We start from the raw sequence: 22,058 nt of genomic DNA, 5'->3' as shown, positions 1-22,058 counted from the left end.
GGAAGGGGGAGAGGCCCAAACCTGCCCCGCCCCCCCCTCCAGAGCCGGTGCGCCTCCAGGCCGGTCCAACCACTGCCCCCCCCCCCGCCCCCCGCCCCTGCCCTTCCCTGGACAGCCGCACCTGCTCCCCACAGCTCCGTGCTTTTGCTTAATACTTTGCAGATAACTTTTAAAAAGGAAGGCAGACGGGTTGGTAGGAGGCAGAGAGGAGGGAGGGGGGAGAGGATGGGAGGGGGGGAGAGGACGGGAGGGAGGGAAGGGAGGGGAGGGGAGGGAGGGAGAGGAAGCTTCGGCGCGGCCGGGTGAAGTGCATTATTGATTTGGGCCTCGGAAAATGCTTAGAGTAGAGGAAAAGTGGCCTGCTCTTTAAAAGCTTGTGCAACGCGCAAGCCGGACCCAGGCAGCTTCCCAGAGACAGCCTGCTCTGCGGACATGAATATTTCATCAGAAGGAAAGTGGCTGGAGGATCCCGGGCCGGGGGCCGCGGACCCCCTCACAGGCCTCCGCCTGCCCGGGGCTTTCAGAACGGAACCACTGAACCTCCACTCCGTCCTGGCCCAGATGGGGGGGCTGGGCAGGTGGGGGGGGGGCCCAGGCCTCCCGGGCCCTGCCCTGCCCCTGTGGGGCTTCCAGCCCTCTCAGCCTGCCACAGGGCCCGGGGTAGAAGGATTATCGGGGTGCCTTGGGCCCCTCCCCGGCCCAGCTCGCCCCTTCCCACCTCCCTTGCTGCTCTCCAGCGCCATGTCCTTTCTCACCCCAGGCTGAGGTGTGAGGGTGGGGTGCCTCTGTTTGGGGGGCCCCACCACCCCCCCAGCAGGCGTCCGCTTCGCTGTGCCCCCTCCGGCACAGGGAAGTTTTCCGGAGCGGCGGCTCGGGGTAAGGCGGGTGCTGCGTTTCGGGGTGGAGCCTGCCGAGTGACCCCCCCCCCACACAGCGGGGGCCCAGGGGGGCCGGGCGGAGGAACCAGAAAGAAGATGCTGGGTGTGCCCCTCCCCTGGCACCTGTTGGGTCACTCCTCAGCGCCTCCCCAGTCCCCTCTGAGCAAGACGCCAGGGGAGCAGCCCTGACGCCCCCCTGCCCAGCAAAACGCCTGGAAAGGGGCCCTGTGGCAACCACCCCTAGGTCTTTACCGTGTCTCTGTGTGTGCGTGTGCATGCGTGCACACGTGCACGCGTGTGCTAGTACTGGGGCCTGGGCACGGTCCCTGAGCTCCTTTGCTCAGGGCTATGGCTCCACTTCCGGTTTTCTGGTGGGTAACTGCAGATAAGAGTCCCACCGATGTCCCTGCCCAGGCTGGCTTCAAACCTCCGTCCTAAGTTCTCAGCCTCCTGAGCGGCTTGGACTACAGGCGAGAGCCGCCAGCGAATCTATTCCAGGAAGAAAGCGACCACTGCCCAAGGCCCAGTGTGTGTGTGTGGGGGGGGGCTGGGGGGCTCGGGAGGACGGCACTCCAGGCTGGACAGTTGTTCCATGTTATCTCTCAGGCGAGGGAAGGCGGGTCTTTGCCCTCCCCCCGGGGTGGGGGGGGAAGGGCTCGGCAGGCACAGGGCTTTGGGGAACGCTCCTTTGCTAGAGCACTAGGCTGGCCCCTTGACATGGAGCAGCTCCAGCAAAGGCCGGGCGCTGGCGCTGCCGGTCAGCCTCCTTCCAGAAGGAGAGGCTGAGCACCTTGACGGAAGGGTGCGTGGGGGTGCGTGGCTCTGGCGGGCCGGTTCCTCCCCCGGCCTGGAAGCCAGCCCAGGCAAGGAGTGTCTGCAGTGCTTTGAAGAGCCAAGGCAGCTCTGGAACTCCCTCCCTCTCTGATCTCCAGATGTCTAAAGCCAAGGGGGGGGCAGGCGGGAAGGGCACCGGGCGGCCCCAGGAAGGACTTCAATCCACGGCGGGGTTCTCCAGCGTGGGTTCGGCTGGACCACCTGGGAGCTTCTACGCTGGAGGCCAGGCTCCGCTCCAAGGCTGCCGGGCGGGGTGCGGAGTGGGGGGGGCCCCCTGCACTGCAGACTGAACCCTGGGGGTCAAGGAGGCCCAGCAGAGCCGGGGGTGGGGGGTGGGGCGTCCTCGCAGGGCTCTGCCCGACCACAGCCTTGGGGGACAGACCTCCAACACCCCCATCTGGTGTTCCCACCTGCGGCAAAGGACCAGGTTGCTGCCCCCGCCTGGAAGACAGGACAGCGTCCATCTTGAGGCAGGGAGAGGCGGGCAGAGGGCCCTCGGTCTCCCCAGTCCCCCACTGGTTCTCCCACCAGAGGCCCAGGGCAGGGCAGACGCTGGGTGCCCCTCCCCCGCCCCCACGCCGTCTCCCCACCTCTATTTTTAGGTTTATTTACTGTCCACGGTTGGGTGTGCCCTTCCTCCACCCCCCCACCCCCCAGCACGTACAGATCGAGTTCCTCCAGGCAAAGCCAGCTCCTTCCAGACAGACAGCGCGTAAGTGAATTATCAGATAAGCGGATTAGCAGACTCTGTCCAGACTCGGAGGCCGGGCCACGCCACTCCTCCCAGCCCGGCCACGGAGGAGCTCACCAGCGCACGTGGCCATACCCGCACACGCTGCTCGCACACGCAGGTGCACACGCACACGTGCACGCACACGGGTGACTGCTGCCTCCGTCTACCAGAAGCTTTCTAAGGAGCCCACAGCAACTCGCACCAGCTCTGCAACCCAGATAGGAGCCCCGGTGCTGGGTTTAGACCCAAGATTCTCTACCTGAACACTGTGTGGCCCTGGGTAAAATAGCTTAACCTCTCTGAATCCCCCACTCAAAATCAGTATTTAAATCAACTTCACCCACTGAGCGCCAGTGGCTTGCACCTGCAATCCTAGCTACTCAGGAGGCTGAGATTTGAAGACGGAGGTTGGAAGCCGGCCTGAGAAACCCGAGACCCTCATTTCCAATTAACCACCAAGAAAAAAAAATAAAAGCCGGAAGTGGAGCTGTAGCTCAAGGGGTAGAGCGTCAACTCTGAGCAAGAAAGCTAAGGGAGAGCGCCCAGGCCCTGAGTTCAAGCCTGAGTACTGGCACAAAACAAGCAAACAAGTGAACACACTTTACCATGTGTCTTCTGTGGGTAGTAAGTGAGCTAGCGGATGTGTTTGGTGTACATTAGGCTGTCAATAAACGTCCGTGGCTGCGCTGCCCGGCAGATGTGCCTGGAGCAGAGGCTCAGGGGTCGAGCCTCTGGTGGGTGGATGGTTCGGTAGAGGAACCCTCAGGGATGGCTAGGAAGGGCCCACCGCTCTTTGCAACCCTGCCGAGTGTGTGCAAGAGCATTTGCACACACCACCTGTGTAAGGTCCACCCTGGGGAGGGCTCCATGCAGATGCCCCCCCACCTGTTTAAGTCTGCCCCTGGTACCTGAGTTACCCAGGTAACTAACCGGCACACCTGGGGGCAGTTACCTCCCGCTTCTCTGAGGTCACATCCAATCCACCTGGCCGTGTCTCCCACCTTTCTTTCCCTATACAATCCGGCTCAGCACAGTCCTTGCCCTTTCCTTTTCTCTTTCGCTCTCTCTTTTTCTTCTTCCTCCTTCCCCTCTATCTCCCCACGCCTCCATCTTGTGCATGGGGGCCAGCAGTTTGCTCTCCCCCCAATAAACTCCTTTCTGCCTGAACCGCGTGGCGGGTTTCCTTTCTGGTGAACCTTACATCTGGTGCCGTGACTCGGGAGGGGACGCAGTCAGGAGTCGCTGGACCCCCCCAACCCCCCCCGCCCTCCTGAGGGTTAATCTGCCTCCTCCACCAAACTGCCCAAAGCCAGAGGAAACTCACCTCAGACCTCTCGCCTTTACCACTGCTGTCTGCGCATCCACCACACCATCTCCTCTCTACGTCTGGCGACTCCTGTCTGCAGGTTCTCTGTTTGTCCGACCATGCCAGAGGGACCCCTTATGCCTTTTGGGCCGGTCTGTTCTCATTTCAGGGGTGCCTGAATCGAGAATTTGACTCTGTGTCCTTGCGGACCTCCATCTACGTCCTTACGGGCGCCTTTGTCCTCACCAGACTACTCCATAAAGTCAAAATGCCTCCTAGGCTACAAAACCAGTCTCAATGTCCCAACCTTGCGGCATGTGCCCTCAAGAGTGTGACACAGGGGGCTGGGGATATAGCCTAGTGGCAAGAGTGCCTGCCTCGGATACACGAGGCCCTAGGTTCGATTCCCCAGCACCACATATACAGAAAAACGGCCAGAAGCGGCGCTGTGGCTCAAGTGGCAGAGTGCTAGCCTTGAGCAGGAAGAAGCCAGGGACAATGCTCAGGCCCTGAGTCCAAGGCCCAGGACTGGCCAAAAAAAAAAGACTGTGACACAGGCCGGGTTTCAGGGACCCCCCCCCCCGGCCCCCGCCAAGGTTCCCTCTCAAAGGCTAGCCATTCTGGGTTTGATCTACTCCACAAGCCAAAGGAAAAAGTGGGCAGTTTTAGAGAAATAACTCTGACAAGTATTTGCGGCCAGTTCCTAATAAGTTCCAGCCCCTGCCTCGTGAGAGAAGGGCTGGCGTCTACACCGAGGGGCGGATGCTGCTCTCCTTGTCCCGGAGGGGCCGCATGGCCAATGTCAACTCCCCTTGCCAGCGGGAAGTAGCCAGAGAGAGTCGGCGCCCTTCTTCATAACTAGTAAAAGGCCGGATTGGAAGGTCCACCCCCGGGAGGGCTCCATGCGGATGCCCCCCACCTGTTTAAGTCTGCGTCCAGTACCTGAGTTACCTAGGTAACCGGCACACCTCCTCCTTGTCTGAGGTCACATCCAATCCACCCGGCCGTGTCTCCCGCTCTCTTTTTCTCTTCTTCCTTCCCCTCTGTCTCCCCACGCCTCTATCCTGTGCGGGCTGACAGCTTGCTCTCCCCCGCCCCAATAAACTCTTCTCCGCCTGCACCACGGGGTGGGTCTCCTTTCCAGTGAACCTTACAACCCGCAGGGCTGTTCCAGGAAGCCCCATGGATTCGCAAAGGGCTCTGGGACCCTTGGAAATCGGGAGCCTCTGCTCCGGGGCATTGCTGCTGAGCTAGGAGTTGGCTGGCGATCGCTGCGCTCCCTCCCGTCTTCCTGCTACCTGAGAGAACATGGCTTTTTCTCTCATTTTGCTTGCTCTCTCTCTCCCTCCACAAGCAGAGTCAGGCGTGCAGACACTCAGACCTCCCTTACCTTGCAGCCAGACGAGGGGAAAGACGAGCGGGGCCCCTGCTGGTGCTCAAGGCCCGGGCCATGCGCCTCCCATTGCCACCTGCCTTTGGCACTGTTGCTCCCCCAGGGGGAGGGGCCTCTCAGGAGCCCGCACACCTGGCCCTGGCCACCCCACGGGCCGGCCGGCGGCAGAGAGGCCCCCCGCCCCCCCACCCAGAGCCTCCTCTTCACCTCTGACCCAACAGCAGGCTTCGGCCACAGCGGAGGGGCCGAGCCCGGCTCATTTCCTCTTATTTCCCTGGCCGGCACTTACAGTCAACTGGACAAATGGCCCGGGTAGCTGGAGGGAGATGAAGTGGGGCTGAGGAGGCCAGGCGGTCCCCCAAGGGGGGCTGGGGGCAGGAGGAGGCCAGATCTCACATTCTAGACCTTTCCAGCCCGACATCGGAAGGGATGCATGCACGGGGAGTTCAATTTCAGCCCTCCTGCCGGAGGGTCCCCACGGAGGCCGCCAGGGAGCGACTCCCGCCACAGAGCGCGAGCGGCCCTCGATCCCGCGGGCCCCTCCGCCCCCCGGCCTTCCTTCCTCCACGGACTCCAGGGCTGTGTTTCACAGCCAGGTACACTGGCTCAGGCCAACACTCCCGGGGAGGCCGAGGTAGAGAGGATCACACGTGGAGGCCAGCCCAGACCTCCCGTTTCAGGAGGCTCCATCTCGGCCACTGGCTGGGTGTCGTGGTGGGTCAGCCCCAGCCAAGGGGGGAAGCGCAAACAGGGGGACGGCAGCCCCCAGCTGGCGGGGGGGGCGCCTCCCACGAGACCCATGTCCACAATAAGCAGCGCAAAAAGGGGCTGGAGATGTGGCCCAAGGGGTGGATCGCCCGCCCAGCACGCTCAGTCCTGTCCAAGCACATGCGCACCAGTACACGGTGTGTGGGTGGGGAACCCCCTCCCCAGCTCCCACTTCACCAGCGCCCCCCCCCAACCTGAGTGCTGACAGGGCAGGAAGAGCTGACGTTCCTGCCGGCGGCCAGGCCCTGGCCTGACACCTCCGCACCCTGGCCACGAGGAGGCGTGGCACCGCTGGCAGGGGGGCTGTGCGGGGGTCCCCCGGCCGCCCCCTCCCCCCCCCCCGCCCCCAGCCGGCAAGGACAGCTCTGAGCAGAGCTCACCCGCACCGACCAAAACCTAGGCATCAGCACGGACAAGCCCGCGGGGCCCAGCAGGCAGGGAGGACGCCTGCCCCCCGCCCCCCCTCGCCAGAGCCCGGGTGGGAGCCAGGAGGGGGGGCACAGGGGCCCGGGGGACCCTTCTGTCCTGTCCTGCATCAGGGCTCCGGTCTACAGCCTTTCTTTTGTTGCCAGCGCTGGGGCTTGAACTCAGAGCCTCAGGTACTCCCGTAGAATTCCCATTCCATGTATGGAATTGTAAGCTGTGTGTGCAACTACTTAATAATTTTTTTAAAAAATGAATTTCCACTCAAAGCTGGCGCTCTACCACTTGATCCACACAGCTCGACTTGCGGTTTTTGGGGGATAAGAGTCTCACAGGCTTTCCTGCTTGGGCTGCCTTTGAACTTGGGTCCTCAGATCTCAGCCTCCTGAGTAGCGAGGATCACAGGTGTGAGCCCCGGGCCCTGGCCTTTCTCTTCCCCCCCAGTGTTCGAACGGCACTGCGGGCTCTGGCGAGCTAGGCCAGCGCTCACGGACACCACCACCAGCCCCTGCCGCTGCTCAGGAGCCCACGGCGGGGGTGGAGTCTCCTCCGTACTCCTATGGGCCTCAGTTTCTCCATTGGAAATGAGGGACTTGGACTCCGTCGGGAGACTAGGAGCTCCTGGGGGAGAGGCTGAGTGGGGTCGGAGGTCAGCTGCAGCCAGGTTCCAGGTGCCCACTTCTGCCTGAGCAGTCAGAGCCACTGTGGTAGACTTGGAGACACGGTCCTTAAGTCTCCTCCCGAGCTGCCGTTATTTGAGATGAAGGAGCATTTATTTAGCACCTACCTTAGGTGAGCAAGGTATGGATGCCAGCACCCAGCTGAGAGGGGAGGAGAGGAGCAGGAGAGGTGTTTACAGAGCATAACGAAGCCCCAGCACCCTCCTGATGACCTGCCTCTGAGAACCAACATCAATATCCCACAACTCAGCTAGGAACATAGGCGGTGGACATGTGTGCTCACGCACGCGCGTGTGTGTGTGTGCGCGGGCTTCCTCCTCCGGGCCTCACGGTGGCACAGCTGTCAGATGCCCGAGATCTGAGCCTGAGCCTCGATGCCCCGCTCGGCACTGGAGTCCGCTTCCTCCTCTGTAGAATGGGCGTGCGGGGCGGGAGCGGTTTCCCCCGGTGTGGGGCTGCACTGCACCCAGGTGGCCAGGGCTTCCGTGGGACAGAGCCGAGAAGCTGGCAGCAAGCTCCTTTTTCACGGTAAACTGACTTTCCACAAGGATACCAGGAGCACGGCATGGGGAGAGGCTGACCCTGGGCTGGGGGGGGGGGGACCCTGGGGCATCCGACGCCTCCACGATGGAGAACGGTGCCTGACCCTCAGCACACACCACACACAGAAACCAGCCCCACACGCACCGGAGACCTGAGCAGAAGAGCCCCGACTCTGGAAGTCTCAGAAGAAAACAGGCAGGTGGGGGGCTGGGGATATGGCCTAGCGGTAGAGTGCTCGCCTCGTATACATGAGGCCCTGGGTTCGATTCCCCAGCACCACATATATAGAAAATGGCCAGATGTGGAGCTGTAGCTCAAGTGGCAGAGTGCTAGCCTTGAGCAAAAAGAAGCCAGGGACGGTGCTCAGGCCCTGAGTCCAAGCCCCAGGACTGGCAAGAAAAGAAAAGAAAGAAAACAGGCAGGTGACTGTGCACGGTCTCTTAGAGACAACACCCAAAGCACAGGCTACAACAGGAAATAGTCCTCAACCTGGACTTCACGGAATTAAAATACGCTGTACCAAAGGACACAATCAGTAGAGTGGAAAGGCAACCCAGAGATTGGAGGGAATATCTCAAACGGATGTCAGGTAAGGATCCAGAATGTGTAAAGAACACAGGCAGCTCAACAACAAGAAGAAGACAGCCCAAGTGAAGGATGGGCAAAAGCCTTGGACCGGCGGCCAGTGTGTACCCAGGAGGCGCTGCTCATGGGAGAAACGCAAGCCAAGACCTTGAGCAGAACTACATTTCCCCCCACGGCCAGGTCCTTCCGGATGGTTCCATTTACAGGAAATGTCCAGAGTAAGTAAGAGTCAGAAAGCTGACTAGAGATTGTGAGGCCCGGGGAGGCTAACATGAGGAGGGGGCTTCGTCAGTATGGGGGTTCCCTAGGTGGTGAGAACTGTGTTCAGGAGACAAAGGGGGAGGGGTGTTGTACAACTTCATGAGTGTGCACAACGCCCCTGAACTACACAGATCAAGATGGTTAAGAAGGGTTTGAAATCTTATGCGTTATTACACTATGTTTCTTTTTTTTGTCTTTGTACCAGTAATAGGATTTGAACTCAGGGCCTTGCATTCGTGCCTAGCCGTGCTCTACCACTTTAACCAGCTTTCTGCTGGTGAACTAAAGAGTCTCACGGACTTTCCTGCCCGGGCTGGCTTCGAACCATGAGCCTCAGATCTCGGCCTCCTCAGTAGCTAGGATGACAGGCGTGAGCCACCAGCTCCAAACTATAAGAAAACAAAAAACCCCACGGTGTTCATGTTAAGTGATGTCACCTTGACCTCAACAGAGCATGAGAATAAAGTCTCTGTCTCAGAGCCCAGCGGGGGGGGGGGTGTCGGGGGGGGGGGGGGTGTCACACTGCAGCCTCCCTCTGCCCTGGGCCCCCCCAGTTCTGTGGGGTGCTCCGATCTTGAAGCCTGTCCTCCAGTCACACACAAGGCGGGTAGCCAGCCGAGTGAACACACCCTTACACATTTGGGGGACCTGAAGCTGCGGGGTGGGGTGGGGGGGTGGCCTGGGGTTCCCTCCGCCAGGCCTGCAGCTCCCAGCTCCGGCCCCACCCCCCACCCCCCTTCTGCCCCGCCCGCCCCCGCCGCCGCCGTTGGCTCTGGCTCAGGGAATTAGAAAGACATTTTCATATATTTAAGAAAATCTTGCCACAGCTGAAAACACAAACCAGAGCCGGCAACCCCCGCTCTGCGTGCCTGTCCTCTGCTGCCCCCCAACCAAGCTGCTGGCGTGGGGGTGGGGGGCACAGGTGCCTGGGCCGGGTCACCCCTCCCCCCCCACCCTTGCTTTGTGGACTTGCTTAGCTTGTTTGCTCACTCAGCTGGCGCTCTACCGCCTGAGCCACGCTTCCAGCCCGGCTTGTCGCCGGTCCAGTTGGAGATGGAGTCTCACTAAGGCTAGCCTTGAACCCACCATCCTGCAGATCTCAGCCTCCCGAGTAGCCAGGGTCGCAGGCGTGAGCCACCGGTGCCAGGCCCGGTCTAGCATTTTCTACGCGTACTCCGTTTGTTCCTCGAGCTACCTTCTAGAAGCAGAAAAACGCAAAGCCTCTTTCCCTGCGCGCTCATTGGGCGCCAAGCCCCCCGGGGGTGAGGGCTTTCGTCGGAAATTTCCTGAGCTCACGCAGGCGCCACCCCACCTCCTGAGGTGAACTCCAGGCTCAGAGGGGTGAGCGGCGGCGCTTACCCAGGGTGCCACACCGCCGGAGGGGCGGGACACACGTGAGCCCCGCCCACCGCCCGTCCCCGCGCCTGGCACGGAGGCCCCCGCCGTCCACCGCCCGTCCACCCATCACTGCCTCGCTGCCCCGGAGCGTGGAGCCAGCTCGACGTCCAGGGGGCAGATGGGAACAAAAATGAGTGGAAGTCTGAGAGGGGAAGCTGAGCTGGGGAAGCTTCCAGAAGGCCCTGAGTCTCCAGGCCTCTGTCCCTCCTGGACCCTCCACCACTCATCAGAAGAGTCAGGCGGGGCGCAGGGGCGGTGCAGAGCTATTCTCGTCCCAGCTGGGCCCTGCCTCCCCGGCTTCCACAGAGCCAGTGGCAGTGACCGAGGCTGACAAGGCACAGACTCGGGGGGCTCTTGTGAGCGGCTGAAGCCTCCGGCTTCGTCTCGTGACAGGCCCTGCGGAGCAGGGGCCACAGCGGGAGGTGCAAGGACTCCCGACGCTGCTTCTCAACCCCGCTCCTCCACGGGTGCAGCCAGGACGGCCTGGGCACGGAGCGGTGGGAGGCGCGTCCCAGGGGACGCGGGCATCCGAACCCACAGAATCAGAACGGATAACGACCCGAGCGGCGACCCTGCACCAGGCACCCGTGCGCACTCCATTCATAGCTCCATCGTGGGGGGATAAAGCTCAGAGAGGGTTGTCTCACACTGAAGGCCAGCACAGCAAGGGAGCCTAAAGTTCTCTCTCTCTGGAGACTTGCCAAGGAAAAAGCTTAATGTTCATCAGTGTCCATGTGGACAAAAGGAAAGTGGAAACCATCAGGTCTCAGCGAAAGCAAACTTACACTCCGATTAAGCACTTGCACCTTGCTTTTCTTTCTCTGTGTGTGTGTGTGTGTGTGTGTGTGTGTGTGTGTGTGTGTGTCTATGTCAGTACTAGAACTCAGGGACTTTGTGCTCTCACTTGGCTTTTCTGCTCAAGGCTGGCACTCACCACTCAAGCCACTTCTGGCTTTTGAGTGGTTAGTTGGAGGTAAGAGGCTCAGGGACTTTCCTGCCCAGGCTGGCCTCAAACTGCAATCCTCAGATCTCAGCCTCCCGAGTAGCCAGGATGACAGGCGTGAGCCACCGGCCTGGCTGCACCTGCAGGCTCGGAGACACCCACTTCCTTTCCCCAGCAAGGTGGTGAGGGAGGTGAGCCAGTCAGTTTCCCCTCTTCTGGGTGAGGAAACTGAGGCTTGGAGCATCTGAACCGCTCACCCCAGACCTCCAGGCCCACAGTGAACAATGGTGAAGCGCTGGGCCTGGAGCTCGGGCTAGAAGAGGGCACTCACTGCCTGACTCCACGGAACTCTGGCCAGGCCCGGGGCCTTGGACACACCCCACCCTGTGCTTCGGGAACTCACCCTAGGACCCCATGGCGTGCTCCCATCAGTGACGTTCCCCCTTCTGCTGAGAAGACCCTGGGAGAAAGGCAGCTTCCTACTCCATCACCAGCAAGCAGGGCTGGAGACTGGGGCTGCGCAGGCCTGGAGGGCTGGGCGGGGCCTGGAGGGCTGGGCGGGGCCTGGGAGGGGCGGGGCCTGGGCGGGGCGGGGCCTGGGCACTGCCGGTCAAGGAGGCTAAGGCCACCCAGACGGCAAGGCCCAGGGAGGGCCTGAACCCACCCTGCCCCCCACCCCCTCCTGCTTCCCAGGCAGCCAGGTCCCACTCAGGGTGCAGAGGGGGGTCCCCCAAGTGCCAGACACCTGGCGGGGACAGGGATCAGTCTTGCTGCTGCCCTCCACACTCCTCCACGCCCTCTCCATCCCTAGGGGTCCTGGGAATTGAGAAGCTTGGCCCGCTGCCCTTCCATCTCTGAGGCCCCGGGACAAGCCCCAGGACCTGGGGGGGAGGGGACCCCTATCTCCACAGTTCTCATTGAAATGTTGCCCTTGCCCAAGAATCCTCGGCTGAGAGCTCATCCCTATTAATTCTCCTTGTGCATTTGGAGCCAGTGGGTTTTTATTTATTCATTTATCTTGTCTTTCACCCCCTCCCCTTCCTCACCGGGCTGGAATTTACAATTCAGCTCTCAGGTGGCCTTGTCCAAGGACAGGAGACCTGGGGAAGAGGGTCCTCACCCTGGATCTGAAACGAGGGGGGGCCCTCTTGTCCTCCTGGGACCCCCCACTCAGACACCTGTCCACAGAGGGGTGCATGAGCAGGAACGGGGGCCCCCCCAGGGCTAAGAGGTGGTCCACTGCCGCTAGTGCACCCCTGCTGGCCAGCTGGCCACGGCAGCTCTGGCTGGAGCTCCAATTCCCCATGTGCTTATCCCTGGGTGGCCTAGAAACTAGAAATGTGGGGTGCAAGGCCAGAGAGAGGCCAAGAACTTTGGGGAATGAGAAAAGCTTGAACCCCAGCAGCAGCAGCAACAACACCCCCACCCCCATCAGTGCCTCTTGAATACCTACTGTGTGCCGGCAGGTGCCAGGGCCCCCGGGCCCCCAGGGCGGGCTGCATCGTCCAGTATTTGCTATTTTGCACGACTAAGACATTGGGGCTCAGAGAGGGGAGCCCTTGCCCCTGAGTGGGTCAGCACTGGCCTGGCCACAGGCCAGCTCCTGGCTTGCCCTCTACATCCAGTGACCTTGGCACACTTGGGCCCCGGCACAGAGGAGCCACTGGGTTGAAATCTAGACCAAATCCCCCGCCAGGGCTGGCCAGGGCAGCCCCCATCCTCCAGGACAAAGGCTGGAGCCCAGGTGGCCTGTGAGCAAGCGTTCCATCCATCACACAGGTGGCAGCTCACGGAGCCCCCCCCCCCAGCCCCCGCCACCTGGGACAGACACAGCTCCCTGCCGGCTTCCAGGAGAGGGAAAGGGGGGGGGGCTTCTCCCTGGCCCCAGCTGGCATCAGGCAGGCAGTGGGGGGGGGAGAGGTGTTTTGGGGGTGTCCAGGGCAAAGTGTGCCCAGAGCCCAGCTTTGGCCAGGAGAGGGCCTCAGGTTTGCACATACCGGTGAGCTCCGCTCCCCAGCGCCCTCCCGCAAGCCAGCCCAAGGAGTTACGGTTCTCCCCCACCCCGTGCACATTAGGAGAGTGATTAATATTTAAGAGGAAAAAAAAAAACACACACACAGCTGAGATGCTAACACCGGAGGCCGAGTTTGCCGCCACCCACAGAGTGTGTGGAGCAGCGCGTGCGTGGGAGCCGAGGCGGGGGGCTCAGAACACGGCGCCCCTGACTTCCAGGGCCTGGCCTCCCGGTCCAGCGGGAGCCGGCTTGTGACCCTCCGCTCCGCTCCGCTCCCGGTGCAGTGAGCGCTGGAGATTTACGCAGCCCTGGCTCGGGGCCCGGCGCCGCCTCCGCCCGCCTCCTCCCTCCCCGCTCTGTGCGCTCGGCTGGCCACGGTCCAGCCACCACCCACAATGACAGTCTTATCCACTGACTAGCCCAGGTGGGAACCCACCCTTGCCCGGATGGCTGCTCCGCGGCGCCCGGAGCCGCCCCACGGGGCCCCACATCCTCGGGAGTTCGGGGTGGCCTCCCTGGCGGCTCCCCAGGGGCACTCGCTGGCACCGGCCGCTGGGATGGAGGCTGAGGCTGAGCTCCCGCAGCCCGGCCGCCCTGCCAGCCTCCGCCGGGCTCCGGTCAGCTGGGAGGCCCCAGCCATGTACCTCAGGGGACTCTGGAGCCCGACATGAAGCACAGGTCCCATAGCTTCCCTTAGCCAGAGGCCTTCATGCCCGCTGCCTCAGTTTCCCCATCTGCAGTAGTGGAAGGACAACAGCCAACAGCCACCCAGCTGACGCTTGCTCTGAACCTCCCTGTTTTGGAGGTGTATCCTTGAACCCCTGACCCCCACCCACACAGTGTCACGTGACTCCCCCAGGGCTGCCCACCTTCCGCCCATTTCCAAGGTGGGACAAAGATCCACCATCGGAGCCCGGTCCCCCTGGTCTGTTCACTTGTGCCCAGCCTCTGGCTTACTCGACGCCCCGCCCCCCCACCCCCCGCCCCCCAGGCCGGAGCAGCAGTGTGGGGAGGGACTCACGTGGGAGCAGAACCTCTCCGGGGGGTCCCCGCAGGTGATGCCGGGGGGGGTCCACCTTCACCTTGACATAGTCCTTCAACCGCATCACTTTGGGCTGGCAGGCGTAGAATTCCCAGGTGGGGCCTTCATCCGTGGTCACCCAGGATTTGCAGATGTTGTAGTCCCCAGAGGCCAGCAGGAGGCAGTGCAGAAGGAAGACCAGCAGGTGCAGCATGGCTGCCCAGTCCGCAGGGGTGCGGTCCAGAGAGGACCTGGAGAGGGGGCGGCGGGGTCAGGGGGGACTCGAGGCCTCAGCATGGAAAGGCCGCATCTACCAGGCGGTGGTGGCTGGGATATCCCAGAGACTCAGGACCGTAGCTTTGCAGCAGCGACGTGTGTGTGTGTGTGTGTGTGTGTGTGTGTGTGTGTGGTTTTCCAAACAGCTGATACAGAAAATACAAAGCCAGCGTTTCTCAGACTGCTGATGGGCAGATCAAAAAGTCGCCTGTAACTTTTCGTCCTCTTAACCTTGGCATTCTACCTCCCCTGGAGGTGGAGCCGATCAGATGGAGCCGATGCTCCAACTGTGACCATGGATGGAAACCGGATACGGGATGCCGAGGAAATCCACAGGGATCCGGCGTGGGGCTGGATCCGATTGCTTGTAATTTCTGTCCTTCCAATCAATCCAGATCTTTAAAGGGCCCTCGATGTGCGATGTGTTCAACACAAGTGTTCGACAGCCCTCCAGCCTGCACCGTGAAGATAAAACAAAATCAGTCAGTGACCAGGGTGGTTATGGAGATACTCTCTCTCCCCGGGATCAGACTTGGAATCTCAGACCAATAAAAGATATTTCTTTTCGTATGGGTCGCAAGTGACAAGAGTTGATGAGACTGTAAATAAAAAGAAACAAAGGCGATCGAGTTAGTTAACTGAGGAGGTTATTTGGCTCTAATTGGGGGGAGACGGGCAATAATGGGGGCAGCTGACCTTGGCTGGCAGTCATCAACAACTTATAGGAAGTTTCTGAGATGCCAGCTTTCAATCCATCTGGGTACCTGGGGTCTCTTTCATTGTAAGAGGTGGAGAGAGAGGTGGAGAGAGAGGAGAGCAAGAAAAGAGAGTGCTCATTAGCAACAACACCTGCAACAAATTACAAGGAGGAAGATTAGAGATGTACAAGAACAAAAGCTCTCTGACAAAATGTGCAAAAAAATAAATAAATAAAAAGAGGCTGCATTAGCAAGGTCTCCCGAGAAACCTGGGTTGTTTTTATTAATATCAGGGTTGTACATGTGAAGATCGGACGTGTTATTAAAAGCGTGTTGATTGACAAGGTGTTACTTTGGCAGAAGGGCCCTTGCTCAAGGGTCAGGAACTTTCTAAAACATCCCCAGGAGTCAGGGTTTAATGGTTACATGGAAACACCAGGCTCAAGTCTAAACATCAGAGTCCTTAAAGCAGCTGATGAGAATACAGGTAGAAGGGGGCCTACAGGTGAGACAGCCAAGATAGGCACATGGGAGCCAGCTCCAAATGCTGCCCCAATGACAGGCGCAACCTGCAACAGGGATTTGTTGGTGGTGGTGGCGGGGCGGGTGGGGGGGTGTGCCTGTCCTGGGGCTTGAGGTCAGGGCCTAGGCGCTGTCCCTGAGCTTTTTTTTTTTTTCCCCTCTCACTGCTAGTGTGCTACCACTTGAACCACAGCGCCACTTCCAGCTTTTTGGTAGCTAACTGGAGCTAAGAGTCTCATGGACTTTCTCGCCCCGGCTAGCTTTGATGTTCAGCTCTCAGCCTTCTGAGTAGCTAGGATTACAGGCGTGAGCCACTGATGCCTAGATTAACTTTCTCTTTTTTAACAGTTAAAAAAAACAAAAACCTGTTACGGGTAAAGACTCCCCACAGAAATGAAAATGTTTTGTCCTATTAGAGTTTCTGATCAAAGCCAGCATTTTGCAGGGTATGTTAAAAAAAAAATGAGTCAATGTGATTATTGCCTATTGCTGTGGTAATTATTTACAAGCTAAAACAGATACACTAATAGATAAAACTAACACAGATCCGCAAGCCGCGGGGTGTGTGCGCGGCACTGGCCACATCATCACCCCCACTGGGATCCTGGCCCAGAATGCCAGGCAGTGGGTTAAAGATGACCGGAAAATAGTTACAACAGAAACACCTGCGCTAGCAATGAGGCCTTGGTTCAAGTGAGAGCAAGGGCCCTGAGTTCAAACACCCAGCATGCCACACACACACACACACACACACACAGCCGTGTTATTAATTATCCTGGTTATTACACCCTTGGTTGTAGCAGGTACACCCCCAAGCATACACAGTGGCTGGACTCTTGACAGCTCTCCCGAAGTTTCCAGGAGGTTTCATTCCAGGTTTGAATGAAAGCCCATTCACCACCCAGATCAGATACGAACACGGCCCTGCCAGGCGTGACAAACGCCGGGAGGGGTGGACACGCTGGCATCCGACTGAGTGGCTGGTGGTAAGCTGGGGAGAGCTCCCTCCCTGGTGGGGGGGAGCCACCACCATCTGCTGCGGCCCAGAGTGGAGCTCATCGATCGCCTTAGGGCGCCCTGCCCCCCTCTCTGAATGAAGGGCCCCTTAATGCAGATGAATGAGGCCGACCTGCCTCCCATTTTCACATCTCGCCTCTGGTTGTTCAAAAAGAAACCTGTTATAGAACGGGGCGGGCTGGGCCTTAAACGTGTTCCTTGCTAGAAAACTTGCTAGAGAGACCGTGCCCGGCATCTATTTTTACAACCCGAGGAAAATGTAGTAAAAATAAAATAGCAGGCGGGCAAAGGTTTGGAGGCTGCTACCCAAGCTCAGAGCTGCCCAGAAAACAGCATGCCCCTAATTAATTCTTCCAGCAGCCGGCTCCCCACCGTTCCCTAACAGGTAGGGAGCTCCCGGTGGCTGCGGCCTGCGAGGAAGGCCGGGCTAGGTAGGGGTTGCATCTGCAGGACAGGACAGGACAGGACGGACGGGGCGGGCCTGGCCCGGTGGACGGGGAGGCCCGGAGGCCAAGGCCCGGCCAGCAGCCCAAGTGCAACTCCAGTCGTTGCTTCCTTCGTTAGTTTTGTTGGACGGAAGGCTCCGAATTCCCTGGGAAAATGGGATGCTGGGACCAAAATCTGCCAGGGGAAAAACGTGTTTACAACAGTCAATCAACCGGGCGGGCGGCGTGAGCTCGGAGAAAGGAGGGAGCGGGGAGGGGGGGGACTGGAGCCTCCAGCCAGCGCGCTCGGCTCCGGCTCCGAGCCAGAGGCCGCCCCGGGAGGGGCGCGCTCCCCTCGGAGGGCCAACCTCCCCCCGACGGCACGAAACAAACGGGATGGAGGCGCTTTATTCTCTTTTAGGAGCGCTCGGGGCCGAGGGGGGCGGATCGCCCGGGTATTAAAGCCCGAAAATTAGATTCCACCAGGATCTCTCAACTCTGAATTTCCCGTCTTATTGCATTAGCGGCTGCGGGGAGCGGGCCGGGCTCGGGCGCCGCGCGCGGGCTCCGGGGGGTTCCGGGGGGCGGGCCGCCCACCCCGGGGTGGGGTCAGGAGGAGGGCGGGCGGAGGGGCGAGGAGGGCTCCGGGAGCCCTCGGGGGAGGGGTTCGGAGTCACCTCCCTGTCCCCCCCCCCCCCCGCGCAGGCCGGGACCCCGGGGAGGGGGGTGTCCTGGGCGCCCCTCGCTCTCTCCCCTCTGGCTCCCGGGTGACGCCCTCTCCGCGGCCGGGCAGCCCCGGAAAGTTGGGTGCAGGGGGCGGGGCACGACCGTGGACCACCCCCCCCCCGCTCCCGGACGGGGCGGCCGGGGACCCCCGCGCCAGCCAGCCCCGGCCCGGCCCGCGGACGCTGAGGAGCGGGATGGAGTCCGCGCCCCGGGCCGGTGGGCACCGCACCGGGGCCGGGCGGGCGGCCGGGCGGCGCCGCTCCCCTCGCCTTCCCGAAGTTGCACGCCGGAGCAATGAATAATCACGCCCTTCCTACAGGCCGGGCCGGCGGCGAGACCGCCCGGGCGGCCCCCACTCACTCGGCGCCGCGGGGCCCAGCCCGGGGCTCCGGCGCCCCGGCTCCCCGCGCGCCGCCGCCCCCCGCGCTCGCCCGCCCGCCCCGCGCGCCGCCGCCCCGGGCCCGGGCCCCGCTTCCCGCCTTCCGCGCCGCCCCGGCTCCGACCCCCCCCCCCGCCCCCCACGCCCGGGCCGGCCGGGCTCCGCGCGCCCAGCCCGCCGGCCCCACCCACACTCACCGACCCCGGCGCGGCGCCCAGAAGTTTCCAGCCAGGGCGGGCGGGAGTTCTCCACGCAACTCCCCGCACGGCCCCGCGTGTGCCGGGCCGGGAGGGACGCGGCGGGGTGGCTCGGGACCGCGGCCGCCGGCGGGGACGAGGGTGCCGGCTCCGCTCGCTCGCTCCACCGAGCCCACCCGTGCGTCCCCGCGGGGCACCCCAGCCCGCGCGCGGGGGGCGGCGACGGCGGGGCCGCCGGGCCGCCGGGCTCCCACGCCCCCCTCCCGCCTCCTCCCGGCGCCGCAGCCGCCGCCAAATAACTTTTGCCCGGGCGCGATCCCCGGCCCGCGGCCGCAAGTGGCCCGGAGTCGGGCGAGCTCCCGCGGGCGCCGGATCCCTTCCCAGAGGGAGGCGGCCCCGCGGAGCCGCAGCGCCCCGGCCCCGGCCCCGGCTCCTCCCGGGCGCCCGGCGCCCGCTTACCCGGCTCGGAGCCGCCTCCCGGAGCGACCGGAGACCCGGGAGGCCGACGACCGCCGCCCTCCGGCCGGCGCGCGCCGCGAGCCGCGCCGCCGCTTCAGGCCGGGGCCGGGGGGTGCCGGGGCCGCCGCGGGGGGCGCGGGCCGGGGCCGGGGGCCGCCCGCGCCCGCATCGCCCGCCCGGGCCGCGCGCCCAGGTCGCGGCGAACAAGTGCAAACTTTTGGGGCGTCGTGGTGGGGGGGCCGGGCGCGGCGGGCCCCGGCCCGGGTGGGCTTCGCGGCCGCCCCCCGCGCGCGCCGGCCGGATGGCGGGGCGCGGCGCTGCCCCCTGCGCTCCGCCCCAAGTTCGGGCCGGAGCCGAGTCCTCGGCCGCACTCCGGGCGCGGGCGGGCTTTTATCTCCCGGTCTGCTCGGGTGCGTAACTTCCTCCGCGCGGCTCCCGCTCCGTCCCGCCGCGGGGCCGCGGGCTTCTTAAAGGTGCAGGGAGGAAATTCCGCGCCGCTCCGGGGACGCGCCTGGGCCGGGGAGGGGCGCGGCGGGCAGGGACGCGCCTCGGCCGGGGAGGGAGGGAGGGAGGGAGGGAGGGGGGAGGGAGGGGCGCGGCGGGCGGGGCCGTCCCGGCGGGGCTGGCTGCGGCCGCCGCGGGGGTCCCGGGAGGGAGGGCGGCGGCCGCGGCGGAGCCAGCGCCGGGGGGGGGGGGGGGAGGGGGGTCGCGGCCCCGCACATCCTCGCCTCCCGGCCCGCCCGGGACCGCGGGTCCCCGCGCCCCGAGCCAGCCCCGCACTCCCAGCCAGCTTGGGGCAGGCACGGCCTGGCCGCGGCTCCCCGCTCCGGAACCCGCGGGCCTGACCCGGTGCCAGCGCCCCGGGGCGCGGGGGCCGCTGCCCCGCGGGCACCGAGGAGGGGCCGAGCGAGTCCGTCCCCACCCCCACCGTCCGGGGCTCGGGCTGCGGCGTGTGCGTGTGTGTGTGTGCGTGCCTCGGTGTGTCTGTGAAGCTGCCACCCGGAAGGCCCCCCAGGCAGTGGGTAAAGGGGTGGGTGGATTTGGGGAGCCGGGGAGGGGGAGCGATCTGAGCGCACCACCAGAGCCTGAATACCAGCTGACACATCGCCGCCTCCACCCTGATGGGCCCTGCTTTTGACGAAGCCAAGCCAGCTCGGCAGGGAGGCAGAGTAGGGGGGGGGGGCGGAGGGCCTGGCGGAGGGGTGCTCGGCCTCGCCGGGGCCAGCCTCGGAGGAGGGCGTGGGGGAGTCCTGCAGGGGCTGGGCAGGGGCCACCGAGCCAGCAGCGCCCGGCCGCCCGGGCCGCGCCAGTCTCTGGAGGTTTCCAGCCAGGCGGGCGGGCGGGCGCGGGGAGGGTTTCCTGCAGCTCGCGGGAGCACGTGCGGTTTCTGGGTGCCCCTGGCCCCCTTTGGGTAAGTTCTTAACCAATGATCCAGCAGCTAGCATCATTATGTGGATGCATCAAGAACAAAGGGCGGCGGGGGGGGGGGGGGGGGAGAGAGAGAGAGGAGAGAGAGAGAGAGAGAGAGAGAGAGAGAGAGAGAGAGAGAGAGATTGGTCCAAGGTCACAGAGGGTATCAGAAATGGGAGAAAGAAGTGGCCCCTCCACGCTCCATCTTTTACCTGCACCTTAACCCTTCGCTGTTCTTGGCGTCCCTAACCTAAAGATAGGGTCCTATTGGAGTAACATTTAGACTTTGTAACAAAGCAGGCAGAGCATGCAGAGTTAGAGATTGTCATCTGTTATGAGGACACTAATAACATTTATTAAACACCTGTTTTATACCAGGCTCCCTGCGTCCCTGCGGGCCGGTTCTGGGTAGAATCCCCTGATTGGTCCCAAAGCCCTGGGACTCCAGTGCTCACAGCAAAGTCTACGGTTAGCGAGGAAGCGCAGAGATGTGAAGTAACTGGCCCAAGGTCACACAAGGGAAATTCCAACTCGTTCTCAGGTGGGCACTCTGCCACCTGCCAGCTTGCTCATTGACTTGGGGCACGGCACAGATGGCTTTGGAGCCTCAGTTTCCCCGTCTGTGAAATGTGAACGGCAAGCCCCTTTCCAAGGCGCTGGGGGCTCACACCTGTAAAGCCCGAGCTAGTCAGGAGGCTGAGATCTGAGGATCACAATTGGAAGCCAGCTAGGCATCAAAAGTCTGAGAGACTCCTATCTTAAGTGAACCAGCAAAAACCCAGTGGAGATGTGGTTCAAGTGGTAGAGCATCCATCCTTGAATAAAAAAAGCTAAGGAACCGTGCCCAGGCTTTGGCATACAATAGGTAACGCCGAGGGTGTGTCAAGCCACGCCCACGGGAGACTGGCCACCCACGGAGTGGACCGGACCTGCTCTCCCTTCCCTGGTCTCAGTGTGTCAGGAGAGGACAGATTTCCGAGATTCTGATTTGTAAACATTCAGCCCACAGGCAACAGGAAAAGGTGGGCTCTGCGGGGCTCCCCGCCCCGGGTGAGTGATGGCCAGTTCAGCCCTCCGCCTGCCATCTCCCCAGGCAGGGCCATCAATTCCCGGGAAACGCCCCACTGCTCCATCACCTGAGCGAGGATGCTGTCAGGAAGGCCAGCGAGGCACGGGGCGGTATGCTTCTTATTTCTAGTTTGTCCAAATACAGCAGACAAGACTTGGGTGCGCCTCCCCCCCCCCCCCCCCCCCCCCGTGACTGTCAGGATTGAGCGATCCGTTCCAAAGGCGTTTACCATTACAGACAGTGCTGCGTGCCTGTTTAATGCCCTCCAGTGTAATCTGCACCACCACAAGTGGCTTCGGAAACCCTGTTCCAGACCCCACCCCACCCCTCCAGTCTCCCCATTTCCAGACCCTGGACGTCACCAAATTGGTAGAAAGAACTGGACTCAGAGTCCGGATAATAGGCTTTTGTTGTTTGTTTCTTGACTCAGCCTCTTGCTAGTTGTGTGGCCTTGGAGAGCTTTTTTTTTTTTCCTTCTTCCCAGCCTTGGTTTCCCTATTTTCCTAGTGAGGGGATTTGCCCAGGAGGCCGCTCCTTGTGCTACACTGCCGAGTTGGCTACCCGCCGAGGCAGCCTCCAAGAGACGCTGGCATTTTTTGCTTTCAAAGGAGCAATAGCTGCTTCCCTTCCAAGCTGGGGAACAAATAGAATTCCAGCCATGTAGGGACCAGGTGGTCGGGGGGGGACGTTCATTTCTAAACTGCATTAAGGTGCTTTCTGATAAATGACCTTTTGCAGGCAGTGAAAAGAAGCTGAGCACCGAGAACAGAAAAGGGTTCAAGCTCGCCCTTCCCCCCCCCCCGTTCCTCCCCCCATCATCGTGGCTAGCTCCTCCTCACCAGACGCCTCATCATTTTCATTGGTGGGGTTTTTGGCTCTGCCGCACTGTTCCAATTTGAATTGTGTGCGTAGTATCTAGTATCAAAAAAGCATCTGCAGAACAATGCATGAAATCTACTCCACATATTTTTCTTACTTTCTTTTTTTAAAAAAGGACTTGTATATAATTATAGACACATACGTATTCTTAATATCTGTGTGCATATATATTTATGACAGACTATAAAGATACACATCACAGTATAAACAGGAGAGATGGG

At 62.0% G+C, this 22,058-nt stretch overlaps 1 protein-coding gene across 1 annotated transcript in view; it reads right to left on the bottom strand.

Annotated features, from left to right (window-relative positions):
* Nucleotides 1–18,570, bottom strand: part of Ntng2 (netrin G2) — a 51,683-nt gene extending 33,113 nt beyond the window's left edge. Inside the window, 3 exon segments of the mRNA XM_048345368.1 lie at nucleotides 13,781–13,828; nucleotides 13,830–14,511; nucleotides 18,480–18,570. Coding sequence (XP_048201325.1) covers nucleotides 13,781–13,828; nucleotides 13,830–13,994 — 213 coding nt within the window. The 5' untranslated portion in view covers nucleotides 13,995–14,511; nucleotides 18,480–18,570.
* Between the last annotated feature and the right edge of the window lie 3,488 nt (nucleotides 18,571–22,058).

The sequence above is a fragment of the Perognathus longimembris genome, chromosome 1, assembly GCF_023159225.1.
Source record: "Perognathus longimembris pacificus isolate PPM17 chromosome 1, ASM2315922v1, whole genome shotgun sequence".
NCBI lineage: Eukaryota > Metazoa > Chordata > Mammalia > Rodentia > Heteromyidae > Perognathus > Perognathus longimembris.
The sequence above is the reverse complement of the archived record's forward strand: the minus strand, read 5'-3'. Positions and strand labels throughout refer to the sequence as shown.